At 39.0% G+C, this 19061-nt stretch overlaps 1 protein-coding gene and 1 pseudogene across 4 annotated transcripts in view; one reads left to right on the top strand and one right to left on the bottom strand.

The window, feature by feature from the left end:
- The first annotated feature begins 296 nt into the window (after positions 1-296).
- On the top strand, positions 297-1119 carry LOC119469027 (annotated as a pseudogene). The gene has a single exon (XR_005197849.1). The product of XR_005197849.1 is annotated as a 40S ribosomal protein S27-like (transcript).
- A 2622-nt stretch (positions 1120-3741) lies between these two features.
- The window catches only part of CTSC (cathepsin C), a 45842-nt gene continuing 30522 nt past the window's right edge, over positions 3742-19061 (bottom strand). For all 3 annotated transcript variants that reach the window (XM_017515409.2, XM_017515411.2, XM_017515410.2), the window contains exons 5-7: positions 10638-10753; positions 6278-6409; positions 3742-4653 (exon numbers count right to left, since the gene is read on the bottom strand). In XM_017515409.2, coding sequence (XP_017370898.1) covers positions 4151-4653; positions 6278-6409; positions 10638-10753 — 751 coding nt within the window. In that variant the 3' untranslated portion in view covers positions 3742-4150. The remainder of the gene's footprint in view (positions 4654-6277; positions 6410-10637; positions 10754-19061) is intronic.

Genomic DNA, 19061 nt, shown 5'->3' with positions numbered 1-19061 from the left:
AACTTGGTCAGGAAGTTTCTACTTAGCTTTAAACCAAAAGGAAACCTTAATCAGAGTTAAGAGATATAAATATATTAACATCACTATACATAGAAGAAAACTATTATATTAAACCTTCCAAACCACCACACATGGATTGGTACTTAGAGTACTTGCCCCAAAGAAATGGGAACAGGATTGCTGGGACGTAGCACAAATCTTGGAAATGATTTTAAAGAAAAAGGTAAGGTTATTGGTCTCACAACTTTTAAAAAGAATGGAAACACTATTTTACCATTTTTCTTAATTGGAAGGCAGCAATTATAGTAGAAAATTCTGGACATATTGGGGCATAGATTTATCCTTATTAGCTGGAAGCTTAGGCATGTTACTTTACCTGTAAAGGCCCATTGTTAGCAACAGAGGTGAACTGGATAACCTTCCAGCATTCATGTGATGTGAATCTGTTAAAAATTTTTAGTAAAAATTTTATAGTAAAAAATTTTATATGTAAAAATTTTATAGTAAAAAATAAAATTAAAATCATATCCCTAAATCATAAAGCTTTTTTGCTTTTCTCTGTGGGTATCCTTGTGCTAGTGTTCCTCTGTAGGTTCTTTTCTCTCTTTAAAAAAAAAAAAAAAAAANAAAAAAAAAAAACAAGTTAGCGGTGTCGGCTGAGAGGTCTGGAAGGGCTGGACCTGCGAGAGGATCAACATGCCTTTGGCTAGAGATTTACTACATCCCTCTTTGGAAGAGGAAAAGAAAAAACATAAGAAGAAACGCCTAGCGCAAAGTCTGAATGCTTACTTTACAGATGTAAAATGTCCAGGTTGCTACAAGTTCACCACAGTTTTCAGCCATGCTCAGACAGTGGTTCTTTGTGTAGGCTGTTCAACAGTGTGGTGACAGCCTACAGGAGGAAAGTCCAGATTCACAGAAGGGTGTTCATTTAGAAGAAGGCAACACTAATGATCCAAACAGCTTCCTCAATTTGTGTTATCTCACAGAAAGCCTTATCATAAGTTCCATAACTCTAATTAATCTACCAAGATAATGTAATTATATTTGGTTTTGTAAGGTATACAACAATGAACTCCTATTTTGGTGTCAGTTTTTCAATAAAGTTTTGATTATGGGCAAAACAAAACAAAACAACCCTCAGAAGCCCTTCTCTATCCTTTTGTAGTAGAGCTTATTTATTTACAGAATACATCTTAGCTGCTTCCTCATAGCAAAATATTATTTTACAATTTGAGTTCAGAAAAAGATAATGCTAATATTTATTTAGTCCTTACTGCATGCCAAGCACTGTTCTACATACTTTGCATGTACAGTATATGTGAAAGTATTTAACCCTCAGGGAACTCTATGAAGTATGTATGCATATTCCTTACTATCCAAATATTTTCAGTTCCTGAGTTCTGTGAGCACGTTTGTATGGACAGGGAAACTGCATTGTCTTTAATTATCTTTAGCATCTCCATTTGGAACGATGAAAGGTCTGAGCTTAGATAGCAAGTAATGCTGTTAAAAATGCAAATGCAAGTAAATTTAGTTCCTTTGTTGCAATAGCAATGGTTTAGAGAGGACAAATTCATTAGCTGGGTATGGTGGCATGTGCCTGTGGTCCCAGGTATTCAGGAGGCTGAGGTGGGAGGATGGCTTGAGCCCAGGAAGTTGAGGCTGCAGTGAACATGACTCAGAAAAAAAAAAAAAAAAGTCAGTAATTCAGACAGTGAGAGATATCTATGCCATTGTCTCCATTTTTACAGAAAATTAAAAAAAAATGAAGGCACAGGTAGGATAAGGAAACCGCCTAAAGTTTCATAGCTAATAAGATACAGAGCCAGAACTCTCATCCAGGCATTAAGGCTCCAGAGTCAATATTATGCTTGTGTTAGACTGCCCAGCTAAATATATTTCTTCGTGACCTGTGGCATCATCTATGTATATTATCCCTATAGATTTTCTGGGAATGTCTTTGGGGAGGTCAGCCAGAGTTCCCATCTCATTTTTTTTTTTTTTTTTCTAGAGCTCCATTTGTCAAAAGACTCTGAGTATTGCGTTCTATTAGCACCGATATAACAAGTTCTAGTTACTGACACCAACTGCTTTTTGTACACCATACTAATCTAATTGCATGGTTTTACAGAACCCTAATGTTGCGTTTAGTCACTGTATTTGATGAAATCTGCAATATGGATGATATAAATTATCTTTCTGTCTTAGAGAAACAAGAAAAGCAGACCTTGATAGCAGAAAAATCCAAGTTGAAATGTAGTCTAACATAAGTTCTTATTCTGAGCAATCCCTCTCATAATCTCTGAAAACTTAGGGCCTCTTCAAACCATTGCTTGTCCTCAACCAAACATGTTATATGATCTGACTTCCCATGCCAGTTTGGTTCACACCAGTATTTAGCCATTTAATATTTCCTAAAGCATTTAATGAATGATACCAGCAATAAATGTATTCAAGAACCAGTCAGGGCCCTCAAAATTGTGCAAAATCACAGGCAATCTATATCATGATGAGTTTTCTCTGTGTCAGCCAACTGCTGTCCAGCTGGAAAACCAGAGAATTCATGCTTACATGTTAAACAGAATTGTGTTTTTTAACTGACAGATAGTATCTTTATGAATTTTAGTGAAAAAAACATTATTTCTGATTTCAAAAGTTTATATGTTCACATAGCAGAGAGGCTGGGCACAAAATAGGACGATAATTGCATTCAATCAGTAACAATAAAAAGAAAATGTATCTCATCTCCTTGGAGGCCTTCCAATGATTCCCACGCTGGCTATGCCTTCCAGTGTCTGTTTCTTCGTCACCATGTGGTGAAAAGATTAAAGGTATGTGGCAGTAGGCCAGAAGACCCAAGAAGCCAAACTTTAAATGGTGCATACTCCTGTTGCCCTACTGCAGTTCAAAGATGGCAAAAACATCATTGCAGTTGATTGCAATGGAGAAAATACATGGGTTTCACACAAATCTTTGAAATTCAAAATGCTAAGGTGAAATTTCCAAGTATGCAGCTAGTATCCCTGGTGACTGCAGATACTCTGGTGAGAAATGCTGAGACTTAGTGCCTGAAAGTGCTCAAGGAGAACTGGATTTCGAAGATCTAGGTTTTAAGCATGACTCCATCACTTGCCAGCTGTGTGAACTTAGACACATCACTTGTCCTCTTTCTGAGTCTTTAGCTGTGCAAAGAGTTCAAAGTACATGAGCTTCATGGTCCTTTCGAGCTCAAAAGGCTGTGGTCCTTGTTTATGTCTCAGAGCTCTGACTGCCTTATTTGCCTGTCATATGATTTCTAGTAGAAGGCATCCGTTACTTAGCCTAGAGGTTTCATATCCACTGTGAAATATCTCTGGGAGATTCCAAAAATCTATTTAAATCCAAACTGCTAATATTTTACACATTAAGCTATTATTGCTCACCTACTGTAGATTAACCAATACTCCCAAATACAAGAAACACACTATAGAAAATAACTTCACCAATATCCAGATTTTATCAAAACTCTTATTTCTTTTCTCTGAGGTCTCTGGCTCATCAAATATCCAAGGATAATTTTAGGATTCACTAGGCATTATCCGAGTATATTCCCTATCATAATGGTTTGTAGTTTTGTTTTTAATTGAAATACCTTCAAATGCTATTCTTTCTTAAAAAAGTGCTTACAGAGGTAACATAAGTGAGTCTTACTGAGTCAATGACAAAAATTTTCTGAAGTAAACATAAACTCAATAATGAAGTTATTTTTAAAATTTTATTTTAAAATTGAGCATTTATTTTAAAAGTTTTGATAAGTATTGCCATATTTTCTTGTGATGGTACAATTTAAAAATAAGTCTTCGTTTCACGTTGATTTTAAAAATATATAGCATCTGCTTGAATTACAAATGATTAAGCAAACTCTATTACTTCATCACTCACCATCTTCCAGAAAATTCCCACTTAATTGAATACTTAGAAAAAAGTGGCCAGTGGTTGATTGAAAGGCATATTAAAAATAAGGGCAATTTTAATTCTAAAGATGAAAATCTTCATATAAATCTATTTGTAAGCTTCTGAAATTACTGCTGAAAGTCTTCAGTCTGTGAATATATCAATTCCCTTTTATGACCGATGCTGATCATTATGAAATACTGGGAGGCTTACCCTACAATTTAGGAATTGGTGTGGCTGCCACTGCTATGCTCTCAATTGCACACTCATCAGTTCCTCTGCGGATCCGGAAGTAACCATCCTCACCCCAGCTGGTGCCCCAGCTATTTTTAACAATCCAGTAATGTATCCCAGAAGCTGAGTCCGTGCCATAGCCCACAAGCAGAACAGCATGATTAGTCAGCTCAAAGGGGTTGAAAGGATCTCTTAGACCAGTATGGTGGTAGATCCCCTCGCGGTAGTGGAGGAAGTCATCATAGACTTCAAAAGCAACTGCCATGGGCCCATGATGGACCAACTCAAGCTTCATCAGGGCTTCATTGCAGCCTCCATAGAAACCTCCCACATAGTGGTACTCAGAGGAGTAATAACGAAGGCAGTCTTCCTTCATTTTGCATGGAGAATCAGTGCCTGTGTAGGGGAAGCAAGTCTCTTCCACTACCCCAAAATCTTGGGCATACTTTCCCGCAATGAGGTATGGGAAGCCGCCTTCACAGCCTGAAGATGAATAACACATATGGTTATTACCCCTTAGTAGAAAAAGGTTTATCCCATTTTCTATTTTTTTCTTCTTTGCTCCATCATTCTTTGCATGTTACGCTTGAAAGGTGTTCTTAGTTTACGTGTCACTTCTTCATCCATCCATTTTCCAGTCAGCTAACTATACTTTCATTAACAGATATTTACTTAGCACCTAATATAGATGCAGCTATGGCACTGTGGTTAAGTGGGGAGGCCTTGAAGATTACATAGGTTTATAGCCAAAGCTGTGTGAAGAGTTTTAACTTCTCTGTATCTCTGCGTACTTATCTGTAAAATCTAGATGGCAGTAGTACCTTCCTCATAGAGTTAAATTAGTTACTTCATGTAAAAATAGTAAAAGTTAGGTATTATGGCCATTGCTAAGCAGCCAGACCCCGCATCTTGGCTCTTCCTCAAGTAGTCTTTTCCTAGACGACCTCTTGCCAAACTGTCTTCCCTACCTTCCTCCTGCAGTCCTGGCCCTATTATACACATCTATAACTCTGTACTTTTTCTTTACTGTTCTTCACACTGTTATAATTCATCTCTATCTCTCACTTAACTGTAAGCTTCATGAGGATAAAGATTGTCTTGATATGTTATAGCCCCTATAGCCTAGAAATCACAACTAGTATTTAGTAAGTATTTTAGAAAGAATAAAAGGCTCACTGGAAAATAACCATTCATCAGCAGTTTCACTGGTGAGCTGTGAAATTCCTAGTGGCCAAATCTGGGCTTGACAGCAAAAATCTTTAAAATGGTAATGTTTTTCCCTCAATCAATTACAGCTGTGTTTTTGACATGCATCACATATAGCCTGTTCTGAAAGCCTAAGTACAGATTTATTTTTTTTTCTTCCATAACAGGGACTCACTCTGGTTGCCCAAGCTGGAGTGCAGTGGCATGATCTCGACTCACTGCAGCCTTGACCTCCCAGGCTCAGGTGATTCTCACACCTCAGCCTCCTGGATAGCTGGGACTACAAGTGTATACCACCATGTCCAGCTTATTTTTTGTATTTTTAATAGAGATGGGGTTTTGCCATGTTTCCCATGCTGGTCTCAAACTCCTGAGCTCAAGAGATTCACCCACCCATCTCAGCCTCTCAAAGTGTTGGGATTGTAGGCATGAGCCACTTTGCCCAGCCCTAACTACAGAATTTTAAAATTCTCCCAGAGAGAAATCAGTGCTAGTATGGTTTTAATAAGCGTTGGGTTTTGGAGACAATAATTAGAAGTGAAATTCCAATGCTTAAAAGCTGCTAGACCTTTAAATTGTTAGAAAAGTTATTTGTTCCTATTCCCCATCCATAAATAGGGATGATACTTACTACTTCTCAGAGTTTTGAGCATTGTTAGGCAATACATATAAGAGGCAGAGCTCACTCAGTATATAATAACTATTGACATTTTGCTGGATGTTACAGAGTATTCCATGGGCAACCATCCATTAAAAAGTGATATGGCCAGACTTACACCCAGGTTTTCTGACTATAGACACTGTGCTTTCTCTACTGCACCATTCTTTTGCCTTTGCCAACAATGGCCAGCTGCACATAGGTAAATAGCTCATAAAGTGGTATCTGAAATGCATCACTTACCTTGAGCATACTGGCTGCAAGACACAACCTCCTGAGGACTCAGGATTGGGGTCTGAGAATTGTTAGTTAGTATACGGATTCTTGCTTCTAGCATACCCATAGAAGCAAATGAGTAGCAGCTGCCACACGATGCTGGAGATGAAAAAGAAAGATACACAATCCAAGAGACATTTGAAGCCTCACAGAGAATCATGCAAAAACCTTAGTGAATCAGATACATTAATGTTTTTACTGAATGCTGTTGTTCATAAGAATAAGCACAATAAGAAGACTTGTTGAGCTTATTAAGGCAACCACTAAGATCTCACCCTTTTTCATCAAAAGACAAACATAAGTTCATGGGACTTTCTTTGAGAATATTTTAGAAGCTAAAAAAAAAACAAACCCCTCATAACTTCTGAGACTCTTCTGACAATATTCTTGATAATGATGAAAGGATTTACGTCTACATATTCTGAGCTATCATGTTGGGAGAAAACTGTGGAGGAATACATGTGGGCTGAGCTTTCACATACCTCTAATGCAATGAGATGAAGGTTTAGTTCTCTTCAGAATCATGTTGAAACCCCAGTCCCCAAGGTGATGGTCTTAGGAGGTAGAGCCTTTGCGATTAGTGATCTAACACAAAAGGCTCCAGAAAGAACTCTCATCCCTTCTACCATGTGAAGTTATACATAGAATTCTGTCAGTTTGTGAGTCCTATAATATTTTAACTACTACCATTTCTGATGTTCCCTAAAATTCTCCCCCTAAAATTCTCAGATTGACCATATTATACACTGCTTTTGCTAATGAGAAATTATCTAAATTATGAAGATTAGAAAAGAAGCACTTGGAAGAAATCCCTGTGAATTCATCTAGTATTCAACCTGCTCACTTGATAACGTGTAAAGGTGGCTCAGAAAGAAGCAATGAGCTGTCCAAGGACAAACAACTAACAGATAGCCGTAACGAGTGCCTTAACATATCTTAACGCAGGATTGGTGTCCTTTTTAATTTATAGGTCTGTATCTACTTTAGCAAAAGTTCAGATTTTCTCTCCCTGTCTTGTAGTCACTAGACAGAGCAAAACTAACTTCTATCTTTTGTTTTCAAAGCCATGCAGATGATACCATCCATAGGACCCATCCTTCAAATGATAGAATGACAAACAACATTGCACATTGTACACTGAACACATAACTATGTAGCAGAACCTTACAACAGTAAAAAACACACTGAACTAGAAGCCAGAATTCTTTTTTTGTCCTCCTTTCTTGTTTTGCCCCTCATTCTTTGTGTAATACTAGATAAGGTCTTACAAATAGACCTTGGCACCCCATGAAAGGAAACCAATGTCAAATAAATAACATCCTAACAGAGTCTGGAAAGGGTCCCATTCTGACTATCCAGCTTTCTCGGCCCAAAGCAGCCATGGAAACAATCTCTCTCAGTCTTGGTACTCTCATTATCTGACCATCGATCACTGTGGGAGGGACAGGTCACAAGTGCATTCAAGGGCTCAGAATATGTTCTATTTACAGAGCAATCACAGGAATAAGGGAAAAAGATAATCTTCAGCAAGCCCCTGACTTGTCCAGAAGAATGTGTCAGCTATCATGGCAATTAAAGTTTTATTTCAAAAAGCAAGGTCAATGATTCCAAAAGAATCATTTATCTCTTAAGAAGACTGTAATGATATAAAGAATAAGAAGTGAATCTAGCCCAGCCAGAGCTCTGAAGTCATCAAATTTCTACAATCTCAAATAGATAATGTTATTTTCATATGGTATAACTCTGTTCAGCAGCTCCTTTCAGCAGAGAAGAACACACCGGACTAGGAATCCGGAGTCAGGATTCTTCTTTTTCCCCTCCTTTCCTGTTTTGTCCTTCATTAACTGTGCAACACTGGGCACTTGACCTTTTCACATTTTTTTTTAAATCTTCTGTGTAAAATGAATTGGGTGGAACAGTTTAAGGTCTCTGCCTTCCTGCTCAAATAGTATAAACACCATTTTGAAACAAGACTTAATAATAAAAAAATAAATAATAAAATACTCTGTATTTTCTAATTAATGTGACCCAGGAGAGACATTTCCCTTCTCTCTTAAAAATACAATAATAGATTAAAAACAGCATAGCTGGGAGAAGAATAAAGAAAAGACAACCTGTCCTATTTCTAAGCTTCTCTTCCCTCTCATACCTCAAAGTATTAATAAATCTAGCTATAAGGCTTGTTCTTAAATCTGTTTTCAAGTGTAAAGGTAAAACCGCATTTGTCCTCCCACTATTTCTTTTTTTTTTTTTTTTTTTTAATTTCAATTTGCTCTCTGACTAGAGAAAAGCTGTGAATTCCCTTTATCGCAGCTAATTCTGAATTCTGGGTTATACAGAATACTACTATTGACATAGTTAGTGAGAATTTTCAAGTAGTCCAACTGGTATGAAGAGAAAATACTTTTTTCTCCAACTTGCAATATAGAAAACTCAAAGCAAGTTAAAAGAGGAACCTCTAAGTACATCATTTTCTCAAGTACCTGACAAGATACTACCGATGAGGGATCAATTCAAAAGCAATTAATCCATCAAAGCCCTCTGTTTTGAAATTGCCATTTCTCTGCACCAAACATATATAAAACAGTCAAAGAACAAAGAACAGAGCAAATAACACCATTTACCAAGCTATAAGAAAACTAATGTCAAATAATTTGGCTTTAGAGTAACTAACTTCCTTTTGCTGAGTTATGATCTCATATAACTTGCCAATATCTTTTAGGAAGGGTTTGCTAAACTTTGCTACCTTCTCTTATGCTCCCAGTGAATTTTAAAAATGTTTCATTAAAGTTGTTACTTTAATGTATTGCTTGTATGTCTTGCTAAACTATAAATCATCAGGACAAGGACTATGTCATATTAGTCTCTATTTCCTCTGCCATTAAAAAAAATTCCTAACATATTTTAGATTTTCTGTAAACAACACCAGAAGGAACACTATAATATCAGTAGCTTACATTGCATTATGGCAATGCTAACCATGTGCCAGGACCTCAATGATCAAGTCAACACATGATATGCACTATTAATTACTCTTCTCAAATAGGCATCAAAGATCTATTTGGTGATAGGGTAACTTGCAATCTCTTAACATCAACCCTTCAATTTCACTTTCCATTCATATTTCAATTATCTTCAAATTTCTCTTATTTCTAATTACACTTTTTCAAAGAAGCCCTCCCCAGGAAACTGAGAAGGTAAGGAAGGATTTCAGGACCTATACTTTCTTTAGCTGAAGTGCCCCAGAATAATTGGTAGAAAAGCAAAGAGATGAAACCCTTGGTGGCTGATGAAGAACAGAAATGCTGCTCATTGGCTGTTATAAGCCCTGTGTGGGGCACTCTACATTCAGAACACTGCAAGCATTCAGTGAGACGGGAGGTTGAAGGGCAGGTGATGATAGTGAGACATGGCACAGGCTGATTATCACTAAAATTTTAGCAAAGGGAAAAAGAACAGTTTATCTTTGGGTACCATAAATTTATAATCCTCCCAGGAGGCACTAATCAGAATGTTTCCAGGCACCAAATACTAAGCCTATTTTATAGTAACAAATCAGTCATACATAGCATTATCTTCAAAACGGGCTTAGAAGTCATAAACCTGAGTACGGCATAGATTCTTCAAGTCACTGTTGGCTAACACTTGGGATAACAAGATAATTTGCTATCAAGCGCAGTTAGAGGACACATTATGAAATCAACTCACATTGTATCAAATTTCTGAAAATAACCAGTAAAATTCAATGATAGGAATACTTTTCATGAACTTGGCTCTGCACTCATGCCATCGCTCAGGAAGCTGGGTTAATACTTACCATCACATATTGTATTCTAATGTAAAGTGATTTTAAAAGCCCTTATACAGCACAAAAAAATCTACCGGAAAATAAATTTAAGGAATTATTGTATGGGTTCATGTAGTAATTAATGATTAAATTAATGGGGGTGGGGGAAGAGAAGGACAGGTAGCAAAGAAAGATTCCAACAACCCACTTGCAGAATGGTACACAATTCTTTGCTTCTACTAGAATCTTTCCTACCAGGAGGGCAAATAAGTTTGTCTTACATATAACTCTGATTGTCACTAGCTACCTGAAAAATACATTGAGAAGAGTACTGAAGAAATGTAAGCTCAGTTGGAAAGACAACTTTTTGCCAAAATGTGTCATAGATATGAAAGGAAAGAATTCACTGGCCACCAATTTTCTATTTCTGTAATAAAGGGGATCATGCCCATTCCATCTAGGTATCCCCGAAATCCAATCCAGAGCAAATGTTCAACAAATAGTTCAGAACAAATTAATAAAAAATTTGGCTTTCTTTACCTTGGTTTCGAACAGGACTGACAAAATTGATACCATGAACATTTCTCCAGTCCCAAGATGATGGCAAATTCAAAATCTGTTGCTGTATTTCAGCAGTCAGTGGTGCGGGTTTGGGCCTAGAAAGGAAATATATATTTGATATCAACATATAGTCTTTCCCTTGAGGATGATTTCCTAAACTCTATTATAATTCTATAATTTAACCTACCAGACTAGCTAGAATCTACATTCAGTCCCAAAGAGCACTTGTTCTATGAGTGATTCAATTTGTCAGTTATACAACAGAGTTGTATAAATGGGTTTCATTCACTGTTTCTTTTTCAGGATCTAGTATTAATAATTTTCCCTTGTGAAATGACACTGGTTTTGTATATCGCTGTGATGTTATTTTTAGTATGCCTGAATAGCTGCATTCTTACTCCCTTTAGAAAGCTTTTTTTTTTTTTTTAGACAGAGTCTGGCTCTGTTGCCAGGCACCAGGCTGGAGTACAGTGGTGCAAGCTCGGCTCACTGCAACCTCCACCTCCCAGGTTCAAGCAATGCTCCTGCCTCAGCCTCCCAAGTAGCTGGGACTACAGGTGCACGCCACCACACCCAGCTAATTTTTGTATTTTTTGGTAGAGATGGGGTTTCACCGTGTTGGCCAGATGGTCTCGATCTCTTGACCTCATGATCCACCTGCCAGGGTCTCCCAAAGTGCTGGGATTATAGGCATGAGCCACCGTACCCGGCTGCTTTTGAAAGATTTTTGACCAAGAAAGGGACGAGAAATAGAAGACCTACAAAGGGTTCAGAGAAAACAGAGGAATCACTGATGTTTGACTTAGGAGACAGACACTTTGGTAGTGGCGTGGCTGTAAAAGTGAAGTTGGCAAAGAAATAAAAAGGTCTATGTGAGGCAGGAGAATAGGGTCTGGAAACAGGGAACATAAGGCCAATTCACACTGACTTCCTAGAACTAAATAAAATGGAAACACTTCAGCAATAGCAGGAATGTGAATGGCTTTGTAACTTCACTTCATCCTCTTCGGTTACAGAGGCCACTCACCAGTAGTAACATCTTCTCCATTAGCACAGGGCCCATACGCAGTAAATGACTTTGTAACTTTACTGCACCCTCTTCATTTACATAGGGCATACACCAAGTAACCACAGAGGCCACACACCCCAGTAGTAACATCCTCCTCATTAACACAGGTCCCATACCCAGTAAATGACTTTGTAACTTTACTCCACCCTCTTCATTTACATAGGGCATACACCAAGTAACCAATGGAAAGCCTGTAGAGGGTATTGAAACCACAGAAAATTCTGTAACCAGAACCTTGAGCCATTTACGTGGGCCCACTCCCATCCTCTGGGGTGCGCTTTCATTTTCAAAAAATTTCTGCTTTTGTTGCTTCATTCTTTCCTTGCTTCATTGGTGTATTTTGTCCATTTCTTTGTTTGAAATATCAAGAACCTGGACACCCTCAACCAGTAACATAAGCATAACATATGCTGACTAGCCCTGTAAACAAGATATCATATAAGGTGCGATTTCGTTACAGAATCGCACCTTATATGATACTGCTGGGCTGTAAGTCTCTCCTTTGGGTAAAGGAGAGTTGCCTAGGCCCATGAATGAACAGACATTTTTGGGAAATGAGAAAACTGTTCTAATACCGGCTCTGTATAAGAGATTTGACACATACATACACACAACCACAAACACACACACACACCCTACACACAGAGAGCTCCACAGCTTGAGGCACATTAGACTTCTTGGAGTTTCCCCAAGCCTGCCAAATGCCCTCTCTGTTCTATATCTTTAAGCTGCTGCTCCCTCCTGTAACCAAAAGTGCCTGTTGCTCACCACTTAGAACCCCCCTAAGAGTTTTTCCTTAACTTCTAATTTTTAAAACTAGTCATAAAGTAGCCTCCACTCACCAGCCCCCAGCGAAAACTCACTTCCTCTTTCTCCCTGCTCCTTCAAATTTCTTGTTAGGGCACTACAGTCACACTGTGGGAAAAATTAGTTCTTCTGTTACTATAAACCATTTGACTTTCTTATTCATCTGGGCATTGTCCTACCATACTGTTCTAATTTTTCAGCGGCTACCAGATGTTTTTTACTAGGCTACAATTTAGTCAATGGCAAAGATTCTTTAAGGGCTATTTCATGGCCTCTACACCTATCCTCAAGTGGTCCTGTCTCTCACAACTTCTCTTAGATATAACACAGGTTAAGAATACAAGACAAAATGGAATGGAGATGAAAAAAAGAGAAAAACAACAATTGCTATTCATGAATAGCAACTGTAACTTTGACAATTATATAGACTAGAGAAATGCTACTTCAATTTTTCACTAATTTTCTTTCCTAAACCAGTCACATTGGTTGAAGATATATATGATACAGAGATAAATATGAGATGGTCCTTAACCATACGGAAAACACTGTTAAGAGACATAATATATACAAAAATTACTATAACAAATAGAAGTTACAGTAATGCTATAAAACACACAACTTGATCAAAGTCTAAATAATCAAGGCTCATAAAAAAAATCTATGCTTCATAGGTAATTTTATATATAGGATGAGAGGGAAAACAAAGCTTGGACACTTATTGTGAGATTTTTAAATAAAAACTAAGATGCAAACGAACTTTGAATGGAATAGTTTCTGTGGTTTCACATTGAGAGTGTATGTTGAAGAAGAAACTCAAGTTTTTTTTTTTAATTCTCTCATTGAAGACTATCAACACAAAAGACTTCTGTGACCAAAGGCATGTGGGTTTCTCCCCACACATCAAGCAAGCAACCAATTCCACAGTGCCTTCTATCTGGGTGTCCTCTAATCCAGTTTGGGCACTATGTACCTGGAGATGGCATCAGATCTCACAAGCTGAGGGCTCCATCCCACAAAACTGCCCCCTATGTCCAATGCCAGTTGAATGTCCCAGTTGTTTACCTGTGCTTTTGACCAACCAGCTATAATGGAGGTGTTGTATATCACCCTCCTTGGGTTCAAATAATTTGCTAGAGTGGTTCACAGAACTCAGAGAAATACTAACTACTGTTTATTGGTTTATTATTAAAGATACTACAAAAGAAACAGATGAAGAAATGAGTAGGGCAAGGTATGGGGGAAAGGGCACACAGCTTCTATGCCCTCCCTGAGCACGCCACCAGGTATGAAATGCCACATGTTCAGCTTTCTGGAAGCTCTCTGCACCCTGTCCTTGTGAGCCTTATGTGGAGACTTCACGGAATAGGCATAACTGACAACCATGTAGAGAGGTGATTAGACAAAAAGGGTATGATCTAAACTCAGCAAGGCCTGTCTGTTCAGTGTCTCAGCTTCACTGTGCAGTGTTCCTTCCTTTAGGGTATAGAACAGGACATCTTTGGAAAGGAAGGTCTTAAGACCCAAGATCAGAAGGCAGAAGAAGATTAGAGTCCTACCATGGGCAGGTGAGAGGAGGGCAGAAGACGATAGAGAGAGAGAGAGACTGTTTTCTGAGGCCTACTTCTGAGGCCTAATGTGCCCCAACATTAAAAGACAGTAACAAGGGCTATGGGAGTTATGAGCCAGAACTGTGGACAAAATCCAGTATGTATTAACTAATTTTCCTGTTTAAACCTAAGAATATAGTAATATAAAGGATAAAAAAGACACTTAAGTTTGGCAGCATAATGCAATTTCAGAGCATATAATTTTATCACTTACTATCTGTGTAACATTTGGCGAGGAACCTAACATTACGAAACTACAGTTCACTTCTATTAAACTGGGTATAATCATGTTCACCTCAATGGGTTGTTATGAAAATTCAATGTAATAATGGGTAACAAGTGCTTAGAACAGTGCCTTTCTCTGATAAGTCCTTATTAAAATGGCAGCTGTTATGATAACATCCACGTCATTAACAGGATTAAATAAGATGCTGATACAGTTTAAAGAAATTATCTGGTACAGAACAGTCATTTCAATATTAAGTTCCTTTTTTCTGCCATCCTATAAGGCAGAGATTTGCCCATCAATGTACACACACATAAAATAAAAAGAATGTGAGAACCGAGGCTTAATGGTGTTGTCAAAGGTGTCTGAACCAGAGCAACTCCATCTTGAACAGGAGGTGGCTAGCTGAGACCTACTGTGCTGCATTTCCAGCCAGTTAAGGCATTCTAAGTCACAGGATGAAATAGGAGGTAAGCTCAAGATACAGGTCATAAAGACCTTGCTGATAGAACAGCTTATGGTAAAGAAGCCAGCTAAAATGTACCAAAACCAAGATGGCAATGAGAGTGACCTCTGTTTTCCTCACTGCTGCACTCCCACCAGCGCCATAACAGTTTAAGAATGCCCAGTGTGGTGGCTCAAGCCTGTAACCCCAGCACTTTGGGAGGCCGAGGTGGACGGATCACCTGAGGTCAGGAGTTCAAAACTGGCCTGGCCAACATGGCGAAATCCCATCTCTTCTAATAATACAAAAATTAGCTGGGTGTGGTGGCTCATGCCTGTAATCCCAGCTACTTGGGAGGCTGAGGGATAAGAATCATTTAAACCTGATAGGCGGAGGTCGTAGTGAGCCAGGATTGCACCACTGCATTCCAGCTGGGCAACACAGTGAGACTGTCTCAAGAAAAAAAGGAATGCCATGACAACATCAGGAAGTTACCCTATATGTCTAAGAAAGGGGAAGCATGAATAATCCACCCTGTTTAGCATATAATAAAGAAATTACCATAAAAATGGGCAACCAGCAGCCCTGAGGGTTGCTCTTCTATGGAGTAGCCTTTCCTTATTCCTTTACTTTCTTAACAAACTTGCGTTCACATTGCACTGAGGACATGCCCTAAATTCTTTCTTGCATGAGATCCAAGAGCCCTCTCTTGGGGTCTGGATCAAGACGACTTTCCAGTAACAATGTGAAAATGAAGGGAGAAAAAGAGGAGTCTGAGGGATGAAGAGGTGAGACTTAAAATCATTTTAAGTACATGATACATGATTGGCTTTTAATCTTTTGGCCTACATTCTTTACAAATCTAGTGAAAGATCTAGATTCAGAAATGCTCATAAACAATAAATTTTGTCTGTAATTGCAGCAGATTCACAGACTCCCTATATCTCAAGTTAAGAATCTTAGACAGTTTCTAGTATCTCGTTGGATTCTTATAACAGAACTAATTTAGATACAAAAATGCTAGTGAAAATCAGGCAGCCAGGCTATAATATCTGCTGTAGTATTTTCTACTTCACTCAATTCTATCTCCTTATCTTAAGCCTTCTCTGAAGTTTTAGTCATAAAAACAGTCCTTCATAAAGCCAGCTCTTCTCTGAAACAAAAGTGTTTGGCTGGAGGGAGAAGGGAGAAGGGGATAAGGGAACACTCACATTTCAAAGTGTTCTAGTTCATAATGTGCCCATATGCCTCAGAAACATGGCGCATGACATGTGGTGAAGGAGCTGTGACTGAGGCTCACATCTTTCAGGCAGGAGCCATAGTCCCCTACACTCAAGTGATAACACTCCTCCTCTTGATGCTTGTTTGGATTTTTGTGGTTGAATAGGTCTCAGCCACCTATCTCATACAGACACATTAGGGCTTCACTTTTGTGAATATGAAAAGCGGATATGATATACTCCACTTTCCAATTTTGATTAACTAGAGCATCTGACAGACAAGAAATTTCCTAAAATAGATTTTGAGAAATACCACAAAAGATTCTTTTAAGAAAAGGGTAGAATTACGGGAGGATGCCATCAGTTGGATAGGAAAAATGCCGCATCTTAGCATTATTAGTCTGCAGATGAATAAGTTAGTAATGGACAGGAGGCAGCAAAATACTGGGTAGAAGAGGGCAGTTCCTCAACAAAAGCCCCACCCTCAAGCCAAGACCCAAGGCCCTAAGTGAAGACAGGCATTTCTGTTTCTGCACCCAGAAAGTGCCTTTTGGCCCACCACACCCCTCATCCTTCCCCCATATAAACCTAATATCTTAGTGGGCACAGACACAAGGAGCTGTGATAGGGGCGGAGGAACAGAGCTGTGGAAAGCAGTGGGGCAGCACGGCAGAAAAGGAGGGAAGAGGTATGAGAACCCGGGGGAGAACAGGAACAGGGGGACTCCAGTGGAAGAACACCTTTCCACTCCATCCCCCTTCTTCAGCTGAGAGCCATCTCGCAGACAGCCACCTCTACCACTCAATAAAACCTTGCACTCATCCTTCCAGCCCAGGTGTGACCTGATTCTTCTGGTACACTGGGCAAGAACTTAGGCTGTCATACTGGCCTTGTGTCCTTGAGATAAGGCACAGGGTCTATTGAGCTGATTAACACAAGCCATCTGCAGACGGCAAAGCTCAAAGAGAACACTCTAACACATGTTCACTTGGGCTTCGGGAGTCCTCAACACCCACTCCTAGACACTGCTGTGTGGCCAGAACCCAAAAGCACTCCCCATGGCCTCTGCACCTGCCCCTTGGCATGCTCCCCCTAGGGGTTTGGCCAGCAGGGCAGCGGGCAACCAAAGGAGCCAGAAGCCACAATGCCCTGTCACATGCATGTGAGGGGGATAAGGGAACACTCACATTTCAAAGTGTTTTAGTTGAGTAATTATTAATAAATTAGTAGCCTACTCAGATAACACTAATTTGAACCATGAACTCTACAGATATTAGAGGATCAACCATTGCATTCTCTGAGAATTGGAGAAAATGTCAATGTATTAAGGAAAAATAACCTACCTATATAATTTTTCAACTTCTGCTAGCTCCCCATTGCTTTCCAATTCCCTACCCCTTAGTCACATGATCCTAAAGCAGAGTATGGCATTATAGGACTTATCCCTGGCCATTTAACAAATGTTAAGGAACTATATTAGATAGATGTAGATCCTAAGCTAGGTCCAGCTATAGGTTTGGAGAAATAAATTTTTTTAATTCCCTAAATTTCTGACTAGACAGATTCAAAGTATTATGGTATAGTTTGCCAACCTAAGAAATATACCATGGGGCATGGGGCATATGGGTGAAGAGCATAGAGCGACACTGATAAATAACTTTTATTTTCTGGACATCAAAACATAGAGAAGATTTTGAGATTTTTTTTGTAGGTGGCAAATTGACAATTACTGTAGGCAAATTGAGGGCTATCTGAGGCAAAGGGAACAGCGCAAATGAAAATGAAAGTTTCCATTAATTGTGTGTCATATTGTTTGAAAGCAGATCAAGGTGGTAAATATAGTTATGGTCATAATTAGATGGCTTTGGATACCAAGCTAAATTTATACATTAAATAGTGGGCAGTAACACAGTCCCATAATCACCTAACGGGTTCTCCTTGGTCACTGCCTACACAGAGCTGATTGTCAAGACAGGGAAACTGCCATAGAAAACGAGTTTAATTCATGCAGAGCTGGCTGTATGGGAAGCTGGAGTTTTATTATTACTCAAATCAGTCTCTCAGAACTTGGTATAAAAGGATAAAACTAGAAACACCTCATCCAATAGCTAAGAATGGGGACCAGGAGAGATAGAGACCAAAGAGATACTAGGCATGAACCTGCCTTGGCAAAAATTCTATCAGTGAGAAAAATTACGTGAAAGTGATCTTAGCTAACCCACCCCGCTCCTTGCCTTCCACTTAAATATTCCTGGGCTACTGGACCAAGCTAACTTTGGAAGTCATTTTGGCTATAAGTTAAATGACAATGTGCCTTGCTCTGAAACTCAACTTTTTTTATGAAGCTAATGAAGGCTTTCGGGCTGTGGGAAAGAGAGGAGCTTGAGTCCTGCTAAGGCACAGACAGGAGAGATTGTCAGCCACTAATCCAGAGGTTGTAAGACATACAACTCCCCCAATTACTCCAGCAAATAACATCGTTATTGTAGAACCTAAGACTGGCTTTTTCAAATATCTTTTCAGGTTTTTTTATTTTTAATTTTGTTTGTATGTATATATGTATGTATGTAAATATTATTTATTTACTTATTTTTGCATGTCTGACACCCATGGCTCTACCTGGACCCAGCAATCCTACTCCTATGGCCCCACCTAGAAGCAATTCAGCCCACAGAAGGACAACTTTGACCCCCTCTGATTTCACCTACACCAACCAATCAGCAGCAAGCACCTGTTACCTGGCTACCGCCAACCCTTCAAACCTGCCTTTCAAAAACACCTACCTATGAACTTGGACAAGATGATTGGAATATGAACTCCATATCCCATGTGGTGTGGCCAGCCTAGTGTCTGTTAAGCTCCTTCTCTACTACTTTGCCATGGTCTTTCTTCATGCAGCAGACAGGAGGAACCCCTCAGGCAGTTACAGACAGGAGGCTAATCCATACCATGGTGAAAACAGGACAGAGCTCCATGCCAGAGTATAGAAAATGGAAAGAGGGCAATGGAAACAGTAGACATAGGAAAGA

This window comes from Cebus imitator, unplaced genomic scaffold (assembly GCF_001604975.1).
Source record: "Cebus imitator isolate Cc_AM_T3 unplaced genomic scaffold, Cebus_imitator-1.0 Scaffold549, whole genome shotgun sequence".
Lineage (NCBI taxonomy): Eukaryota > Metazoa > Chordata > Mammalia > Primates > Cebidae > Cebus > Cebus imitator.
The sequence above is the reverse complement of the archived record's forward strand: the minus strand, read 5'-3'. Positions and strand labels throughout refer to the sequence as shown.